This window comes from Ostrea edulis, chromosome 9, assembly GCF_947568905.1.
Source record: "Ostrea edulis chromosome 9, xbOstEdul1.1, whole genome shotgun sequence".
Classification (NCBI taxonomy): Eukaryota; Metazoa; Mollusca; class Bivalvia; order Ostreida; family Ostreidae; genus Ostrea; species Ostrea edulis.
The window spans coordinates 69039961-69060209 of NC_079172.1; the positions used below are offsets into that span (position 1 = coordinate 69039961).

The window sequence follows — 20249 nt, forward strand, 5'->3', positions numbered from 1 at the left end:
TTGATGATGTTTGTCCGTCCGTGTAAAAAAAACTGCTTGAATTTCTCTTCAATGGTAAGGGTCATTTACTACATATTTTGCCTGTACTTCATCATTTAGCAGTTTTAATTTCCATATATACCGGGCTTCTCTTATTTACTTCTCACTTGAATGATTTTGGTCAGAAATTGATTGTCTGATTTATGATCAGGCCGTGCCGATTTTGGTGGTTTCTGGTAATTTCCATAAAATAATGCCTGGCATGAATAAATTTTAACTCTATTAATTAAACTTTTTGGTGATTGTCAACATGTCGGACTATCGGACCGTCGGACTATCAGACCGTCGGAATGCTTGGCTTGAACCCTTGACAAGAGGGTGTAACCAAACACTCCTATCGAAAAATGTTAAGTAAATCTTGAACACGAAGTTCAGAAATAAAAACAAAAGTAAAATGAAGTACATCTTGAACATGAAGTTCAGAAATAAAAGAGTAAAATGAAGTAAATCTTGAACATGAAGTTCAGAAATAAAAGAGTAAAATGAAGTAAATCTTGAACATGAAGTTCAGAAATAAAAGAGTAAAATGAATTGTTCAGGATTCAGTGTTAGAGTACTCAGCACTGGTATATCCACATCTATATTCTATGTCAGGTCTTATTAGATACATCGTTTGTATTTGACCTAACATGGTTTATATGTGGTCAGTAGATTCCATATGGGGCGAGAGCGAAATGATTACTCAAAATAGGCTGCTTACTCCCCCTACGCATCTGATCCAAACTATCATGCATACTCTACTCTTAACTTTGAATTCTTTATGGGGTTTATGCGGTTGCCCACTATTCGATATCTTCACCTTTTAAGGATATCTATATCGTATTTTTACACGATGTTAATTTTCTGAGGTATCCATGGTCTCATTCATCCCTTTACAGTTTTTAACTGACCACTTGCATTTTTCATTACCGCTTGCATTTCCAGTTAGCTCTATGCAAGTTGTATTTGCTGTGACAATAATGGCTTAATCATTACAGGAAATATATGGGATTACAGCTTGAATTAACAAATGATATGTGGATGTCCGATAATTCACTACTGATGCAATTCTTTGGATTATATTAGATATGAAATCTTTTTTGTTTTCATGATTAACATTTTCTTTTATCTCGATTGATAAGTTGTGCCGATGTGTAATATATCGGTATGCTGATTTTCCCTTAATAGGTTATGAACTCGTATTTTTCGTCATTTGCTTTATCTAATAAATAACATTTCCATTCTCATTCAGATTGTCTTGATATAAATCTTGAAAACCAAAAACAAGCTTCGGTGAGCTTTTACAGTTAAGAAAAAAACAAAATAAGACATAAATAAGATTGAACAAAAACAGCTCACCATTAAGTAGCAATAAACCCCAGCACAGAAGATGTGACCCAGACATGTCGATTTGTTCTGTTCCACTGTCCTCCTCGGCTTTCATTCAGTTCTGCCGCTGTTGTAAAGGCACATCATTTTCTAAATCAGCATATCAATCAATATGACATTTCGTCCCAACCATTTGATTTTGGATTTAAAAATAAGAAAATATAGAAAGACTGATAATGACTTATGTTTAGTATAGTATCTAATCTCAACTGGAACGGGTTTTTATTTATTTTATTTTATTATTTTTTTTTTTTGTTGGCTTTCACATTATGCTAAAAAGGCATTAAGTATCGTATTTTTATCAAAGACTTTGAATGAGCGGCAACATAGCCCTTTAATTGCAACCCAGTAGGCAGAAGTGATAAATTGTAGAAATCGTGCATCTTTTAATTGAAAACAATTCCATTGACACAACATTTCAAATCCAATTTTGGCAACGACTCATACATTAGCAGACTACATAATAATTCAATGAACTTCTGCTTTTATCAAAGTAGGTCTTGAAGACTACATCAGAAATACCGAAATCGTGCACAAAACCTCCTGGAACCCATCAGCATAATTTAAAGATAAGGAACTCAAGACTGTCATATTAGGAACAAATAACAATCTAAATTGTATATAATTTTGGAAGAACCCAGATGCTTCCTCGACCTTTGCACTTATTTACTTGACTTACAAATCAAACCTTTGATACTCCTGTACACTAACTACAGATTATATTTCATCCACAATTGCCATTTTATGAAAAAAAACAGATGTCATCATTTGTTTTAATTATTTTCGAGATTTCTATGGTCGTTATAATGATTTGATTTACAATATTCATTTAAGAGTTCATTGCTACATGTATGTCAGTGCGTTTTATATATAATACATAACACGCGTTCCACCTGAGATTAATTAAGTCTATTTTTATCACTTCGTACATTTTGGATCAGCTCTTTGGACGAATAAGACATGTTCTAATTCGCTCCACTTTTAACATTGATTGGCAAGCCTAAAGACCAAAAAACATGTAGTCTGCGTTGTAAATACTTTTGTAGATTAGTGTAATTGTAGTGCTAGATGTATCTATATGAAGGTTTTGTTATTATTCTCTGTTGATATTGGCCACATTATGTAATTCTTTTCGTTTGTCCTGAAGAAGGGACAGGTCGTCCCGAAAATTGACAATCTGGTTGTTCGTTGTCGTTGGTCATTTAGTGCTTTGTATAATTTTTGTATTTGACCTTGTATCCATGTTGTGGATCCGACACTTTTAGGTATCGGGTGTTGTTGGAACTTAATGCTTATATACATGTATATATAGTTTTTATATTTGCTTAGAAGGACATATCTGAAGAAAGAATAAGGCATAATACTCCTTACATGTCCTTGAGAATCTCTTGGTTGTCACACATTTTGTCGAGTTACTGACTAAATTCTATGCTGATGTAGAATAACGTTTATATTTGTATAATCTTTTAAATTCAAAGCTTATGTAGAATAATTTTTCTATTTTTGTAGAATGATATTTATATTTACTAATTGAACTTATAAATTGGTATTTGTGTAGAATGCTATATCTATTGACCTATTGATAGTGAAATTATTGATGATTGTTATAATATAAACAGTGCAAACTGGAAACGAGAATGGACACTATGAAACGGAAATTGCAAAATGAAAAGGGTGTGATATTTATATTATTGATGAGTGTTATAATATAAACATTCCGATATGGATACTACAATGGACATGACAAAACGAAATGAAAAGGACGATAGAATCATTATAGGCTTATAAGATATAAATATTTGCAGAATGACTACTGAGGTTATCTTGACCGGAGTATGGATCAACGAGATTCTGAGCAGTTGTTCATAGGAACGGACAGTATCCATGGGCCGGGTTTGTATTCTGCAAGAGCCCCGGTGGCAGAGTGGTTAGAGCATCGCGCTCAAAATCACAAGGCCTCTCACCTCTGTCGGCGCGGGTTCGAATCCCGCTCGCGCCGGTAAGTGAGAAAGTTTCCCAGTTTACTTGCGGAAGGTCGGGGCTCTCTTCCCAGGTTCTCTCTCTAGGTTCTCTCTTCCACCAATAAAAACTGGGCGTCACCAGTTAACTGAAACATTCTTGAGTGTGGCGGACACCTCAGTCAATCGTAATCTGCGACTTTTGAACATTTGACAGATTGAACTACATGTATATACGATGAAAGGTGAAGATCAATCTCATAACTCCTATAAAGGTGAAGATAACGAACAGTGATCAATCTCAACTCCTAGACGCATCCCCTGTAACAGTCCTTTATGACTTGTGCTAAGATTGAACTCTTTGTGGTTTTGTGACTTTATGTTTATACTGTATAGATATCAACTACAAGAAAGATTTTACATTATGTAATACGCAGCCCTGGCACAAGCGGGGCTAGAATTCACGACCTCCCAGTTACGAAGCGAGCGTTCTATAGCTGAACTACCGGCGACTTGACATTAATCCGTGCACCTACGGATGGATATAAGATAGATATAGTAACTTTGGAAGTAAAACTCAAACACTGGAGTTATGAAGTCTTAATTAGGTAAAGTAGAAAGTACATGTATTATTACCAATTACATGTAAATGTTGATTTTCTTGCGACAGATGCATGCATTAATGTTAATAGAAATAATATTATAATATGGATAAGCCATGTTATTTCATGCATATATAGTCTTAGTTATTAGGAAAAGAACGACAACTCTTAAAAGTAATTATACATGTACATTCCCTTTCTATTATTATTGGTAATCCCATCCCTTCCTTTTTACTTCGGAGCATACACATTATATGCACCCGTTCCTTCTCAGCCTCCAACTTTGGTAAAGACAAAAAATATCCCCTATCCCAAGTCCTCAGTTAGGCGTCTGGTTACTTGTAGATTGTTTTGTTTCGGCTAGTGGTTTTTCTTTTACAGCGTTATGGCCAAGGACATCCCATACAATTCAAGTCTTATCTGCTCATGTCTCGTACAAGGGAACTTCCTTGTTTGGACCGGTGAATTTCGTGACAGTGGTTAGTGTGTACGGACTGGATTTTGTGACGTATGATTTTAAGTATGGTTCCATGTAAAAATCAGGCAGAGGGTGATAAGTCGACCGTCAGGGATTGAGCCGATACTTATATATATGGTTTATAAGAAATCATTCGGTGATAATATTTTTTTCATATGACGCACTTTCACAGAGCTGTGTTACTAAAAATAGAATACCCATGTTTTGACCAAAATTGACTCATAAAAATGCTATATATTCTTAAAGGTTTTGTTAAATGAAAAGATCATACATTTTTAAATAGCTTATATGAAATGAAGAAGAAGGCTACTGTTTACGAATTTCTGTTGTCACAGTGAGTATTTGTTATGTGTTACCACGGTAACCGTTGCTGTAGTTAACGAAAGGATTTTCTAACGGAAAAACATTCCAACTTTAAGACCATTTTTCTCGAAACAGCAAACACTTTCAAAAAGGTTTCATAATTAGACGGATAAAGTACATGCTATTGAATAATTTTTAATCAATATTTTTTTTGAAAGTTTTTACTGTACTCGGAAAAATATATATGAAAATTGTGAAAAATGGCGGGAAAATAATATATTTTCATGATTTTAAGTTTTCTTCTACTTACAAACTATTCAACAAGTACACTTTTCTGTCATGTTCTAGTAATTATCATATTTATTAATATCTAAAATGATCTTCTTTATGTGTTTACATACCATAATGATGTCTATAGATGTAAATGCGAGAAACGATGCTTAGCATTTTGGGTCGGGATCGAAAGTCCGTTTATCATTAACCCATTTCTTTCAGATTTCCTCAGGTTATTGTAAACAACTTATTAGACCGGCCTTTATAGGATATTTTGCACTGAATGGCGAGTTTAACTTGCAAGTATTTTTGGCTGGATAGTTTGGAGTGGGTGGGTAATTAACAGATTAAAGAAAAAATGCTTGGTTGGCAATTGTTTTTCATTTTGAAATTCACCTATCAACAACTCTTGTGAGGCTGGTCAACGACGTACGTTGTAGGTTGCTCGAATGACAAGAGATTGGCATTATAGTCCCGAGTATAAAGAGAATGAATGCCCTTGCTCTTTTAAAACGTATATCTTCAGAAAAACAAAACTGAAAATACATTCAACCTGTTTAAGGGAATCCTTTATGTTAAAATAAAGATATAATTTATCAACTTTTGTGTTTTACCCTAAATAATTCATTGAAAATATCTTTTATTTGAAAAATCATTTTGAATTCATTTTTGCTCTATGTAATATGAAATTTAAAACATTTATTACAAAGCATCTGGACATTTAAAACTTTGGCTAACAATTCTAGAAACATGATATGGCTCAAATTTTAAAATAAACTTTTTAGCACTTGATTTCCTTATGAATCCTTTGTAAGAGTGGAACAAAAACTTTTAGTGAAATGTACGTTTTTACAGTCATATAATATATATGGTTGTTCATGAAAAATAAAAATGAGAACAGAAACTGTTGACATTTGAGTCATTAATATTGTAAAATTTGGACAGTTTATATAATTGTATGAAAATACATGTAATGTAGAAATGGGATTGTTTTAAAATTGAATTATGTAGTTTAAAAAATGTAAGTTGACTCATTTATCATGTTTATGGCACTATATTTTACCAAGTTTGATTACAGGTTGCTTTCAGATGACAAAACAACTGTGTTGTGCATAATCCATGTAGATATTAGTGTCTGTAAAGTGAATTGAAAATGAATTCTTAATTATTTCATCAATACATTCCATTATCTATAAGATTTTTTAACAGTTGCAACTTGTAAGTTTAGATCCTTTATAAACTATATACTGATAAATGTACACGGAAGAGTTCTTTGAAGCTTAAATTTTTTATTTCAAAATCATACTTTTTTAAAAGTGTAACCCCAAACAAGGCATAAACATGATAAAGGAAGAAATGAGCACAGAAATATATTTGTTACGAACATATCTACAAAGCAGAGGCAGATCCAGAAAAAAAATATAAGGGTGGGAATGGAAGGGTTGTGACTCATGTTTGTACCTTCTCCATCCAGAAAGGGGTGGGCGAAGAGCCCAAAAATTGCATAAAATAGACCATTTGAGCTATTCTATGATGCATCACATTATACATGTATTTTTGCATGTCAACACAACTTCATTACACAGTTCAACCCATTGGTGTTTAATTTTTTCATAAGTTGTTTCCCTTTCGAATTTAGGTACATTAGGAATTTCAGTTGAAATAATTTGAATAAACACCATATAAGATTGCTTTCATGTTTATTTGACAATTTGTCGTTTATTTCTTCATAAAGTTTTGATATTTTGTTTGGATTCAATTTTTTAGACTGTCTTGATGTTCAACATTGACTTTATGGACTCCTTTGCTTTCCTTTTGTAATATTGTCTTGTACTTTCACTTGGTTTGATTGATTTTCCTCCTGTCACCACTTTAAGTATGTCCTTGGGTTTTGCAGAGACCTATAATACAATAAGATAGACACTGATTTTCAGGACACAAGAAATTACTTATTTTTCTCTCCTCAATATGTAATATATATTTCTTTAGTTTTTGAGAATGTTTGAACAATTTCATCATAAAACTTTCAATTAAAGTACACACCCCAGAGCCTAGTAATCATAGTACACATTGATATTTAAATTATACATGTAGTTAGAAAGAATAAAAATACTAAAACAGCATATAAAACTTTTGAAAACAATAAATGTTTAAAGAAACTTGTATATGGCTTTGAGAAGGTGTTCCAAATATTCTAAATCAGTGACAAGTAAGTTCAGATACTAGTCAGGGCAACAGCTGTATCAGGTTTTGAGTCTGGTTTCTGAGTGACCAATATTTTCCTATAAAGGGGTGGGGGGGGGGTGGGGGGTTGACTCTGACCTCATTATAAGAAGGGGTCATATAGTGCTTGTATATCAGGATTATTTATATAATACTGCTCTACCAAGTTTGAGGTTTATAAAACATTTACACTGTAGATTCATTGGTACATATGTGCTACATGTATTTACAGTTATGTATTTACCACAGAGGTAATGCATGTAATGATGGTAATGACACTCCATGATGCTGGTATGAAAACTTTAAAGAAATATACATTAGCTAAATGACTTGATCTTTGTTATATTTATATATTATTATTAGAAATATACATTCAAGAACCCATGCATTGACCAGTCCCCATGACCATATCAAATTGAGGCAGACTTTAAATAGTAATATAATAGATATCTAATAAAAATGTCAAGAAGACTCAACTTAGTCTTATTGATTGATATGAAGATTTATAATTAACATTATGAATTGTTTGACAATAAAATGGAATTCTTTAAAAACTACAGACTCTAAATATTTTCTTTGATATGTCTAATAGTATGCATATATTTTTAGGTCACCTGAATTCATTCAGGTGACCTATTGCTATCTGTTTTTGTCCGTCGTCGTTCGTCGTGCGTTAACATTTGAACATTTTCAGCTTCTTCTCTGAAACCCCTGGACCAATTTCAACCAATTTTGGCATATAGCATCTGTGGGTGGAGGGAAACAAAAATTGTGAAATTCGTGGTCCCTGCCCCCCTGGGGCCTGAGGGGTTGGACAAAAACCATCAAAATGAATATAATTTTAAAAAATCTTCTTCTTTACTCCTGGACATCAAGAAGCCAAACTGTGGGCATAATTATAATGAGCATTGAGCCCTCTACCGAAATTGTTAAATTCATGGCCCCTGGGGCAGGGGTTCTTGTGTTAGGGTGGGGCTCTATTGGTCATATAGTGAAAATGTAGAAATTCTTTGAAAATCTTCTCTGTGTCTGGGTATTAAGTAGACAAACTAATAGCATGGTAAGGATGAGCAAGGATGCCTCTTTATACCCCCCGAAACAAGTTGTGGGGGGTATACTGGAATCGGGTTGTCCGTCTGTCCGTCCGTCCATCTGTAGACGCAATGGTTTCCGGGCTCTAAAGCATTATCCTTTCCACCTACCGTCACCATATCATATATATATGGACTACCCATGGGATGAAGATGTTCCCTATCGATTTTGGGGTCAAAAGGTCAAAGGTCAAGCACACTGGACATCGAAGTAGCAATATGGTTTCCGGGCTCTAAAGTATTATCCTTTCCACCTACATTCCCCATATCATACATATGGACTACCCATGGGATGAAGATGTTCCCTATCGATTTTGGGGTCAAAAGGTCAAAGGTCAAGCGCACTGGACATTGAAGTAGCAATATGGTTTCCGGGCTCTAAAGCATTATCCTTTCCACCTACAGTCACCATATCATATATATAGACTACCCATGGGATGAAGATGATCCCTATCGATTTTGGGGTCAAAAGGTTAAAGGTCACGCGCACTGGACATTGAAGTAGCAATATGGTTTCCGGGCTCTGAAGCGTTATCCTTTCCACCTACAGTAACCATATCATACATATGGACTACCCATGGGATGAAGATGTTCCCTATCGATTTTGGGGTCAAAAGGTCAAAGGTCATGCGCACTGGACATCGAAGTAGCAACACTCAGAAAAGAGGTAGTTTATACCTATTACCAACACCCTTTGGGAGATTTGGGTAAGCGGGGGATATTCTTAGTGAGCATTGCTCACAGTACCTCCTGTTAAAAATTGTGAAATTCATGGCCCCTGGATCAGGGGTTCTGGTGCTAGGGTGGGACTCTATAAGTCATATAGTGAAAATGCATTATTTCTTTGAAAATATTCTTCTCTGTCCTTGGGTATTAAGTAGACAAACCAATAGCATGGTTATGATGAGCAAGGATGCCTCTTTCAAAATTGTGAAATTCATGACCCCTGGGTCAGGGATTCTGGTATTAGGGTGGGGCCCTATTGATCATATAATGAAAATGCATTTTATTTCTTTGAAAATCTTCTCCTCTGCTGCTGGGTATTAAGTAGACAAACTAATAGTATGATAATGATGATCAAGGATGCTTCTTTCAAAACTGAAATTTATTGCCCCTGGGTCAGGGGTTCTGGTGCAAAGGCGGGGCTGACCACATAGCTATTCAATGTTTCTTCCATCCAAAAGTAAAATTCTTATATTTAAACACAAACCTAATTCAAACATTGGAAGGTTGTTACATGATACTCAGGTGACCTATAAGGCCCCTGGGCCTCTTGTTAGAATATGAATTCTGATTTGTCAAGAGCTGGATGGTGACCACTAAAACAAATGATTTTGTGCATATGAAATAATATTTAAAAAATTGTGTGTGTTTATATAGAATACCTTGAAGGAAAAAAATGATGTGTATATAAAATAGAAGAAAAAAATCCCGTCAAATCTGAGATTTGAACCAGGTACCTCCAGCATGCTAATCCAGTTACCTAACCACTACACTATCTGTGAATTCAATAAGTGAGGTTTATATTAGATACTAAACATTGCATCTCACAAAGTCGTATTATGTCTTGCATTTTTATATGCAAAATTCGACTGAAATCTACATGTACATAAAACCACACTCTTTATAGAGATGATACCTACTCCTACTGATCCTCAGTTAGGCATAATCTACATTTCTATCTGAGACAGGAAGCGTTTGCGTGGAGGATACGTAGATGTCTGCTATCATGCAGACCATTACAAATGAAACATGCCGTCGATTAGGCCTAAAACATATCATAGTGTAACTGTTGAAAGTATGAGACTTTTTGAAACAAGGGAGTGGGTGTCATCTGTACACAGTCGTCTCATACAATGCTACATTGTATAATACAACATTCGTTATGATTTTTATGCTAGTAATAATAAATATTGCGAATTTTGACTTATTAAATATGTAAATCACACCATTTGAAATTACCAGAATGCGCCGACTTGGTGACATGTCATATAAGATATGTTGCTCGGTCTTCGTTGTCGGCTGCTCCACACACGGTCTATCTTCAGTGACGCCATATGCATCAATGTATTTCTGACACTCTCCGAAGGTAAATATATTCGTTTCCTTTACATAAGGCTTGAGGGTAGATCACACTCTGTCGGAACATTGTCCTACACGGCATTCAGTTTTGGATCCGCCATATTCCGCGCACTTAGCGTGTTGACAACGCAGCGCCCCTAGCGATCATCGAGGTTAAATTCAAGAACGATAACCGAAATTGCATTAAAATCGAAACATTCAGAGAGGTTTTAAAATGTTATATTGAAACTTTCAAAAAAAAAAATTATTTCAGAGCATGCCTTTTTTATTTGTTTAATGTTCTATAATGATATTTTTCATACCCGCTTTGCTGTTTTTAGATTTCAAAGGGATTACAAGTAGTGTTTTGTATAGATTTGCACTAAGCAGGAATTCTCCATGTTCATAATTATATGTCCATAATTTTGAAACAAGGCGAAATAAATCAAAACTACTTTGTATATTTGCTAAACATATTACGGTGAGTTAGTATGCTAAGTTTGGGTTCATTTCGTGAACATGGACTTATCACGAAAATGCGATTTTGCCCGATTTTTACGTGGAACCATACTTAATGATTATGTTGTTTTAGGTGCGTAGTGTCCAGGCTCATCGGATAAAGTTAATATTTTATATCATAACTGTGTCTTTTACATCTGATAAATGCTGTCATATTGTATGTTCGGCGCATTATACGTATCCATATACATATACATGTATGTTTCCCCCTCTTCCAGGTGGAGGCATATTGTTTTTATACTTTCTGTCCGTCTGTTTTTGAACCATATTGAATCCTCACCAGTTGTGGGTGACGCACACAGGCACTTGTTTCATACATGGGTTTCCTTCCTTAATAATTAAGAAGGGGGGGGGGCATGTATGAAACAAGTGCCTGTGGTGACGCACTCAGTAGTCTTAGCGCTTACGGTTGTAGCAGTGAGGGTTATTTAACGCGCCAACGCCTGCCGCGACACGGGATCTCCGCTGTTAAGGCCATATCCCAAAGACCGTCACATCGAAATGCCGAGCGTTTGGCGAAGGAACAATCACTACCTATGTTTATGTTTTGGATTTGTGGCGGCCATGGCTCGAACTCACGACCTCCCGGTTACGAAGCGAACGTTACCGCAACCGGTATTTGTATTTAAAAAAATGTCAAGAATTTACATATCGATACATTGATAAGAAAGAGTGTCTCATTTACGTGTATAAGTTACATATCGATACATTTATAAGAAAGAGTGTCTCATTTACGTGTATAAGTTACATATCGATACATTGATAAAAAAGAGTGTCTCATTTACGTGTATAAGTTACATATCGATACATTCATAAGAAAGAGTGTCTCATTAACATGTATAAGTTACATATCGATACACTTATAAGAAAGAGTGTCTCATTTACATGTATAAGTTACATATCGATACATTTATAAGAAAGAGTGTCTCATTTACATGTATAAGTTACATATCGATACATTTATAAGAAAGAGTGTCTCATTAACATGTATAAGTTACACCCCTTTACGTTTATCGAGCTGATTCCATGAATACACCCGTGAGATCGTCCTACTTCCACATTTCTTCCACGACCTCTTGATCTTTAAGATTCCATGGTACACGGATTTGCTACAATTCTGTATAGTAAAGCCTCCGGTGGTTTTTTTTCTGTTTGGAAAACATTTGATAATATATATGATAATAATTCTGTTTGATTATATCTTTTTTCTGTTATATGTATGTAAAGACGATCGGTGAATCTGTTAAAAGCTCCAATGGACTTTCAACGAATGTGTGTCATTCACAATAACAGCATTACGTCATAATTCACGGTTCTTGGATAGATCATAATTATTTTTTCATAATCAATGGATTCTTTCGAATGAGACATAAAAATGGAGATCCCGTGTCACGATAAATCTAACCCTCAACAATACGACCCAGGGTATTTACGCCCTATTTGAGAATTGTTCACTCATGCAGATACGTCGCCAGATTTATTTGAAGTGCCACAAAGTTTCACCTTCGCATGACGCTCAGGGCCGTGGCATTCAGTAGGGTTTTCCATCATGCTAACACCTGCAGTGTCACAGGAACTGGTTTAATTGTATTATCTGTCTCACCGGACAATGGCGTCTTCTGTGAGCGAAATACTAATGCCTGCAGAAAGTAGAAAACTGACGAATCAGAAAGGGCCCCTTAATGATTGATTGATTGATTGATGGATTATTGTTTAACGTCCCTCTCGAGAATATTTCACTCATATGGAAACGTCACCACTGCCGTTGAAGGACTGCAAAATTTTGTCCTATGCTCGGCGCTTATGGCCATTGAGCAGGGAGGGATCTTTATCGTGACACACCTGCTGTGACACGGGACTTCGGTTTTGGTGGTCTCATCCGAAGGACCGCCCCATTTAATCGCCTTTTACGACAAGCAAGGGGCTACTGTGGACCTATTCTAACCGGATCCCCACGGGACGCCCCACAATGAATATTTTAGAGGCGGGCATGGTATAAAATGTGTATTATGTAAGTGAATTCGAAGTCCTATAAATTTGTATTACGACAAAGCTTAAAAGTCGAAAGATATCTTAATCTGCCTAATCAAATTTATGAAAAACCTTTCCAAGGAAACTTAGATTATCGTGTGTCATAGAGAGTGTTAACCGACAGACAGACGGACGGACAGAAAATTTGAAGGGCTATTCTGACTAATCGGACGTCTAAATTTTCCGAAGTTATTATTATGTAATCTCCACTTATCATGTGCCAAAGACAGTTCATCCATCTTATCAAAGTAGAAAATTTCAAATCAATGTAGAAACTTTCAACTCCCAATGATTCTGAATTTTCCTCGCCAAATCCAAGTACATATATTCTGTGTTGAATTTATGAAAATCTTCCCAAGGAAACTGCAGTTACCGCGTATCATAGAATGTGCAGACGGATGGACAAAGTGACTACTACATGTATTGGGCCCTAAACAGAGTAGAATCTAATTTCTCGTAACAAAGCAGCGAAGGGAGGGGGAGGGGGTATTCCCAAGCAAAGTGATGCACATACAAAGAACACCATTCCGGATAGTGATGACGGGTAGGGGTGTGTTATGTCCCTCACTCCTAGTATTCATTCACTCAGCATCTGACAGGAAGTACCGATAACGAGCTGACTTTTTCCGATGTTGAGCCGTTATACCGGAAGACATGTTACCGATTCCCCGGGTGACACTGCTGACTCTTTGTAAATCGGTAAAAGTTTAAATCAATGATTAACCGGCTTTTGACCGTTTTCCAGCTCTGTGCTGTTTAATTAAGATATAAAGCGGGATAGAAATACAATTTGTTAGTCTACTGATGAACTAGATCGACTTAAAAAGTTAACGACTGTTACACAAATTATTAGAATTTATTCACATGAGGTAGATTAGAATAAAAAATAAAACATTGAATTCAGTTAGCGACAGTTACACAAATCATCAGAATTTATTCACATGAGGTAGAAGACAATAATAAATAAATCATTGGATTCATGCAGAAATAATCTATCTGTAGCATATAACTGTCCTCATCTATTCAGCCTCTTCTGAAAATCCCCCTTATCGACTGACAAAAGGCTACCACTTTGTGTCGGATATCCTGATAGGATGATACCACGACACTAGTAAGGTAGCCTACATCTACACGCCTCGGGGGAACATGTTCACTCTCAGGAGATTGTTCTTCATCATCCTGATCACCATCATCCATCCATTTCCATTCATCAACTGAAATAGAGGTGTTCAATACTTAAGGAAAGCCAAAACTAATTACAAAATGAATATAAAGCTATCAGTGGTGAATCTAGAAAATGTTCAAAAGGAGGGGGGTGCTAACCAGATTCGTATCTTTTCCGCTCCCAAAATTGGGGGATGAAGACCCCAAATTGGCAAAATAAATTGATGAAAAACAGGATTGAAACCACCGAGACTCTCTAAATCCGCCACTGTTTGCACATAATGTTATGATAGTCTGTGCATGTGTATACACAAACGTTGGGGTGATCCAGATTAGTGTCAAGTCCGAGCTCCAGGCAGGACATGGAACCAAAATTATTACGGGGGGCCATATAGTGAAAGAAGTGCTAGTTGCCGTAGGGTAAGGTGTTCTCTTGCCAAACCAGATTATACAAAATAAATTGCATATTCTAGTTTTATCTGATCAGTCGCAAAATAGAATACAATAAGAATTAGACTATACATGTAAAGATATATTATTACTACAGTAACTTGATCCAAAGAGTCGGGTCCCGTCGAGTTGACAGGCGCGGATCATCAGATCACACGAGACGCGAAGCGTCGACTTTGATGTGATGATCCGCACCTGTCTAGGAGACGTGATCCAACTGTTCGGATCAAGTTACTGTACATGTAGTAATGTTAAATTCATAATATACCCTCTTATGCATTTTAAACCCACATTTATAAGATACTAAATGTAATCCAAATTGTCAAAAATACAGATATATGTACTGTGAAATTATATTTTGTTTACACAGTTTTGTTTGACGCGGTCAATATTTTCCACAAAAAACGTTGCGTTGATGCATTGTGACGTTATCAGTTTGAGAGAATACTGCATCCTCACAATTCAATGTTTACTGATTCGTTACCTCGCACTAACAGGGGTTACCCCGCACTAACAGTGGTTACCTCGCACTAAGAGTGGTTACCTCACACTAACAGTGGTTCCCTAGCACTAACAGTGGTTACCTCACACTAACAGTGGTTACCTCGCACTAACAGTGGTTATCTCACACTAAGAATGGTTACCTCACACTAACAGTGGTTACCTCGCAGTAACAGTGATTACCTCACACTAACAGTGATTACCTCGCACTTACAGTGGTTACCTCACTCTAGCAGTGGTTACCTCGCACTAACAGTGGTTACCTCGCACTAACAGTGGTTACTTCGCACTAACAGTGGTTACCTCGCACTAAGTGGTTACCTCACACTAACAGTGGTTACCTCGCTCTAACAGTGGTTAACCCACACTAACAGTGGTTACTTCGCTCTAACAGTGGTTACCTCGCACTAAAAGTGGTTACTTCGCACTAACAGTGGTTACTTCACAATAACAGTGGTTACCTCACACTAAGAATGGTTACCTCGCACTAACAGTGGTTACCTCGCACTAACAGTGGTTCCCTCGCACTAACAGTGGTTCCCTCGCACTAACAGTGGTTACCCCGCACTAAGAGTGGTTACCTCGCGCTAACAGTGGTTCCCTCGCACTAACAGTGGTTCCCTCGCACTAACAGTGGTTCCCTCGCATAACAGTGGTTACCTCACACTAACAGTGGTTACCCCGCACTAACAGTGGTTACCTCGCACTAACAGTGGTTACTTCACACAAACAGTGGTTACCTCACACTAACTGGTTACCTCGCACTAACCGTGGTTACCTCGCACTAACGGTGGTTCCCTCGCACTAACAGTGGTTCCCTCGCACTAACAGTGGTTCCCTCGCACTAACAGTGGTTACCCCGCACTAACAGTGGTTACCTCGCACTAACAGTGGTTACTTCGCACAAACAGTGGTTACCTCGCACTAAAAGTGGTTACCCCGCACTAACAGTGGTTACCTCGCACTAACAGTGGTTACCTCGCACTAACAGTGGTTACTTCGCACAAAAAGTGGTTACCTCGCACTAACTGTGGTAACCCCGCACTAACAGTGGTTCCCTCGCACTAACAGTGGTTACCTCGCAATAACAGTGGTTACCTCGCACTAACAGTGGTTCCCTCGCACAAACAGTGGTTACCCCGCAGTAACAGTGGCTACCTCGCGTTAGCAGTGGTTATTAACAGTGGCTACCTCGCACTAACAGTGGTTACCTCACACTAACAACGGTTACCTCACACTAACAGTGGTTACCTCGCACTAACAGTGGTTACCTCACACTAACAGTGGTTACCTCGCACTAACATTGGTTACCTCGCACTAACAGTGGTTACCCCGCACTAAGAGTGGCTACCTCGCGCTAACAGTGGTTACATCGCACTAACAGTGGTTATCCCGCACTAAGAGTGATTACCTCGCACTAACTGTGGTTACTTCGCACTGGCACTAACAGTGGTTATCTCGCACTAACAGTGGTTACCTCGCACTAAAAGTGGTTTCCTCAAACTGGCACTAACAGTGGTTACCTCGCACTAACAGCAATTACCTCATACTAACAGTGATTTCCTCGCACTGGCACTAACAGTGGTTACCTCGCACTAACAGTGGTTACCCCGCACTAACAGTGGCTACCTCGCACTAACAGTGGTTACCTCACACTAACAGTGGTTACCTCACAGTAACAGTGGTTACCTCACACTAACAGTGGTTACATCGCTCTAACAGTGGTTTTCTCGCACTAACAGTGGTTAACTCGCACTAACCGTGGCTACCTCACACTAACAGTGGTTACCCCACACTAACAGTGGTCACCTCGCACTAACAGTGGTTACCTCACACTAACAGTGGTTACCTCACACTGGCACTAACAGTGGTTATCTCACACTAACAGTGGTTACCTCGCACTAAAAGTGGTTTCCTCAAACTGGCACTAACAGTGGTTACCTCGCACTAACAGCAATTACCTCATACTAACAGTGGTTTCCTCGCACTGGCACTAACAGTGGTTACCTCGCACTAACAGTGGTTACCTCGCACTAACAGTGGTTACCTCGCACTAACAGTGGTTACCTCACACTAACAGTGGTTACCTCACAGTAACAGTGGTTACCTCACAGTAACAGTGGTTACCTCACACTAACAGTGGTTACCTCACACTAACAGTGGTTACCTCACACTAACAGTGGTTACCTCGCACTAACAGTGGTTACCTCACAGTAACAGTGGTTACCTCACACTAACAGTGGTTACCTCACACTAACAGTGGTTATCCTGCACTAACAGTGGTTACCTCGCACTAACAGTGGTTACCTCACAGTAACAGTGGTTACCTCACACTAACAGTGGTTACCTCACACTAACAGTGGTTACCTCACACTAACAGTGGTTACCTCACACTAACAGTGGTTACCTCGCACTAACAGTGGTTACCTCGCACTAACAGTGGTTATCCCGCACTAACAGTGGTTACCTTGCACTAACAGTGGTTACCTCACAGTAACAGTGGTTACCTCACACTAACAGTGGTTACCTCACACTAACAGTGGTTACCTCACACTAACAGTGGTTACCTCACACTGGCACTAACAGTGGTTACCTCGCACTAACAGTGGTTACCTCACACTAACAGTGGTTACCTTGCACTAACAGTGGTTACCTTGCACTAACAGTGGTTACCTTGCACTAACAGTGGTTACCTTGCACTAACAGTGGTTACCTCACACTAACAGTTGTTATCTTGCTCTAACAGTGGTTACCTCGCACTGCCACTAACAGTGGTTACCTCGCACTAACAGTGGTTACCTCACACTACAGTGGTTACCTCACACTACAGTGGTTACCTCACACTAACAGTGGTTACCCCGCACTAACAGTGGTTACCTCACACTAACAGTGGTTACCTCACACTAACAGTGGTTACCTCACACTAACATTGGTTACCTCACACTAACAGTGGTTACCCCGCACTAACAGGGGTTACCTCGCACTAACAGTGGTTACCTCGAACTAACAGTGGTTACCTCACACTAACAGTGGTTACCTCACACTAACAGTGGTTACCTCGCTCTAACAGTGGTTACCTCACACTAACAGTGGTTACCTCACACTAACAGTGGTTACCTCGCACTAACAGTGGTTACCTTGCACTAACAGTGGTTACCTCACACTAACAGTGGTTACCTCACACTAACAGTGGTTACCTCGCACTAACAGTGGTTACCTTGCACTAACAGTGGTTACCTCACACTAACAGTGGTTACCTCGCTCTAACAGTGGTTACCTCGTACTAATAGTGGTTACCCCGCACTAACAGTGGTTACCTCGCACTAACAGTAGTTACTTCACACTAACAGTGGTTACCTCGCACTGGCACTAACAGTGGTTACCTCGCACTAACAGTGGTTACCTCACACTAACAGTGGTTACCTCACACTAACAGTGGTTACCTCACACTAACAGTGGTTACCTCGCACTAACAGTGGTTACCTCGCACTAACAGTGGTTACCTCGCTCTAATAACGAATCAATAACCCTTGCCTTGTGAAGATGAGAACACTGATACGGAATCAGAAAACCACAGTGTGGTGATCGGAAAACCAGATCACACTCTGTGAAATTCACAGTATCAAAAAAACGATACATTGATGGGTATATATCAAAACAGTATATACTTCTACTTCAAACTTATATACCTGGAAATTTGGGGATGATTTCATACGCCGCGTCGTCATTCCACGCGGCGTAACATCGTTGACCCTGTCCCTGCAGCTCAGTGCTTCTATTATCTCGCTCTTCCCACCGGAATGCGGTCATCGTAGCATTTTCCTGGGAAAGTACCACCCACTTCCAGTCAAACGTGACATTTGCTGGAAGTTCGATTAAAACAACCCATTCTCCTGAACTTTTGGGAATTTCATGTGTAAATTTCAAAAATATTTAGAAATGAACTAGACGTGTTATTATCTGGAATTTGAAATATCTTAATATAAATTAGGATAAATATTTGCCTTTGTTTCACTAGAATCAACACAATTTTCCACTTCATCATACTATGCTTCATCAATCTTAACTATGTTTAAAAAAGTTAAACAGTATATCTGGTAAATTTGATTTCACAATCAGTAATGCATGAATATGATTAAGAGTTTTAACTTAATTGTTTACTATGAAGAATTCAAATTTATTAAAGAAAGACATTCTGTCTTCATAAATTGATTGAATGCTACAAATCATTTATGATATCAGTGATTACCTGTGTGTTACAAATCATGAATGATATCAGTGATTAGCTGTGTGTTACAAATTGTTAGTAATTGTAATTAAAAAAGATGTATATAGCTCCCTATCCACATTACTTCTCTAAAGCGCTTCACAAATGTGAGAGAAAAGATTATATAAAATCGATGTGCACATACATTAATGATATCAGTGATTAGCTGTGTGTTACAAATCATTAATGATATCAGTGATTAGCCGTGTGTTACAAATCGTTAATGATATCAGTGATTAGCTGTGTGTTATAAATCGTTAATGATATCAGTGATTAGCGGTATGTTACAAATCATTAATGATATCAGTGAACTTGTTCCAAATAAATTTATCTAATAGATTCAAAAGTTCTGAAAATAGCAAATAAAAAGGCTTTAGATTAAAAAATGAAACACACCTCAGATTGTCATCGGGGAAGAAAATAAAAAAATAATCCTTATAAGTTGCCTTCCTGGTAATTTTGATCAATATGGTAATTTACCTGCAACTACAGCTCGTGTCACATTCCACTGCCCTAACTCTGGGAGGGAACCAGTGATACCCAAAACAAGATCTTCGCTGTTGGTAACATAGTGGGTCCGAAATTGGACCCACACAGTCTTCTCTTTAATTTCCATGGTAATTCAGAATTTAAGTTACAGAAACAGCGAACACTGTCTTGAATTCACGCTTCCACTGTCGTCAGGGGAGGTGCGGTTATCATCTCCGCACAACCAATCAGAATCGCGGAAGAATTGTCCGCCATTACCTCCGTCAAAACTTATGATGACGGAGGTTTTGAGGTACAGATGTTTTAGCCTGATTACTTCGAGTTTTCATAAAATTGGTGGAATTGTGTGCATCGGGGAAATGCAACAGTGATTCACGTTACCCAGAAAGGATACTAGAAGTAATGTTTATCCCATTTCCAAACCCCAAATCA

General features: G+C 37.8%; 1 protein-coding gene and 1 long non-coding RNA gene across 2 annotated transcripts; both read right to left on the minus strand.

Moving 5' to 3' along the window:
* Positions 1-6844: 6844 nt before the first annotated feature.
* Positions 6845-10644, minus strand: LOC130050404 (uncharacterized). The gene is made up of 2 exons (XR_008798841.1): positions 10298-10644; positions 6845-6922 (listed from the first exon to the last, which is right to left on the minus strand). It is a non-coding gene; the product is annotated as an uncharacterized LOC130050404 (long non-coding RNA).
* A 3325-nt stretch (positions 10645-13969) lies between these two features.
* LOC125658559 (starch-binding domain-containing protein 1-like) lies at positions 13970-19944 on the minus strand. The gene is made up of 3 exons (XM_056150844.1): positions 19809-19944; positions 18751-18924; positions 13970-14160 (listed from the first exon to the last, which is right to left on the minus strand). Exons 1-3 carry the CDS (start codon positions 19942-19944, stop codon positions 13970-13972), a joined length of 501 nt encoding a protein of 166 aa, XP_056006819.1.
* Between the last annotated feature and the right edge of the window lie 305 nt (positions 19945-20249).

Excerpts from the sequence above, each read along its gene's own strand:
- LOC125658559 (XM_056150844.1), bottom strand. The coding sequence starts at position 19,944 with ATGGAAATTAAAGAGAAGACTGTGTGGGTCCAATTTCGGACCCACTAT. Across the intron at positions 18,925-19,808 it reads GACACGAGCTGTAGTTGCAG|CAAATGTCACGTTTGACTGG; the intron begins GTAAATTACCAT and ends TCGAACTTCCAG. Across the intron at positions 14,161-18,750 it reads AATCATCCCCAAATTTCCAG|TTGATGAATGGAAATGGATG; the intron begins GTATATAAGTTT and ends CCTCTATTTCAG.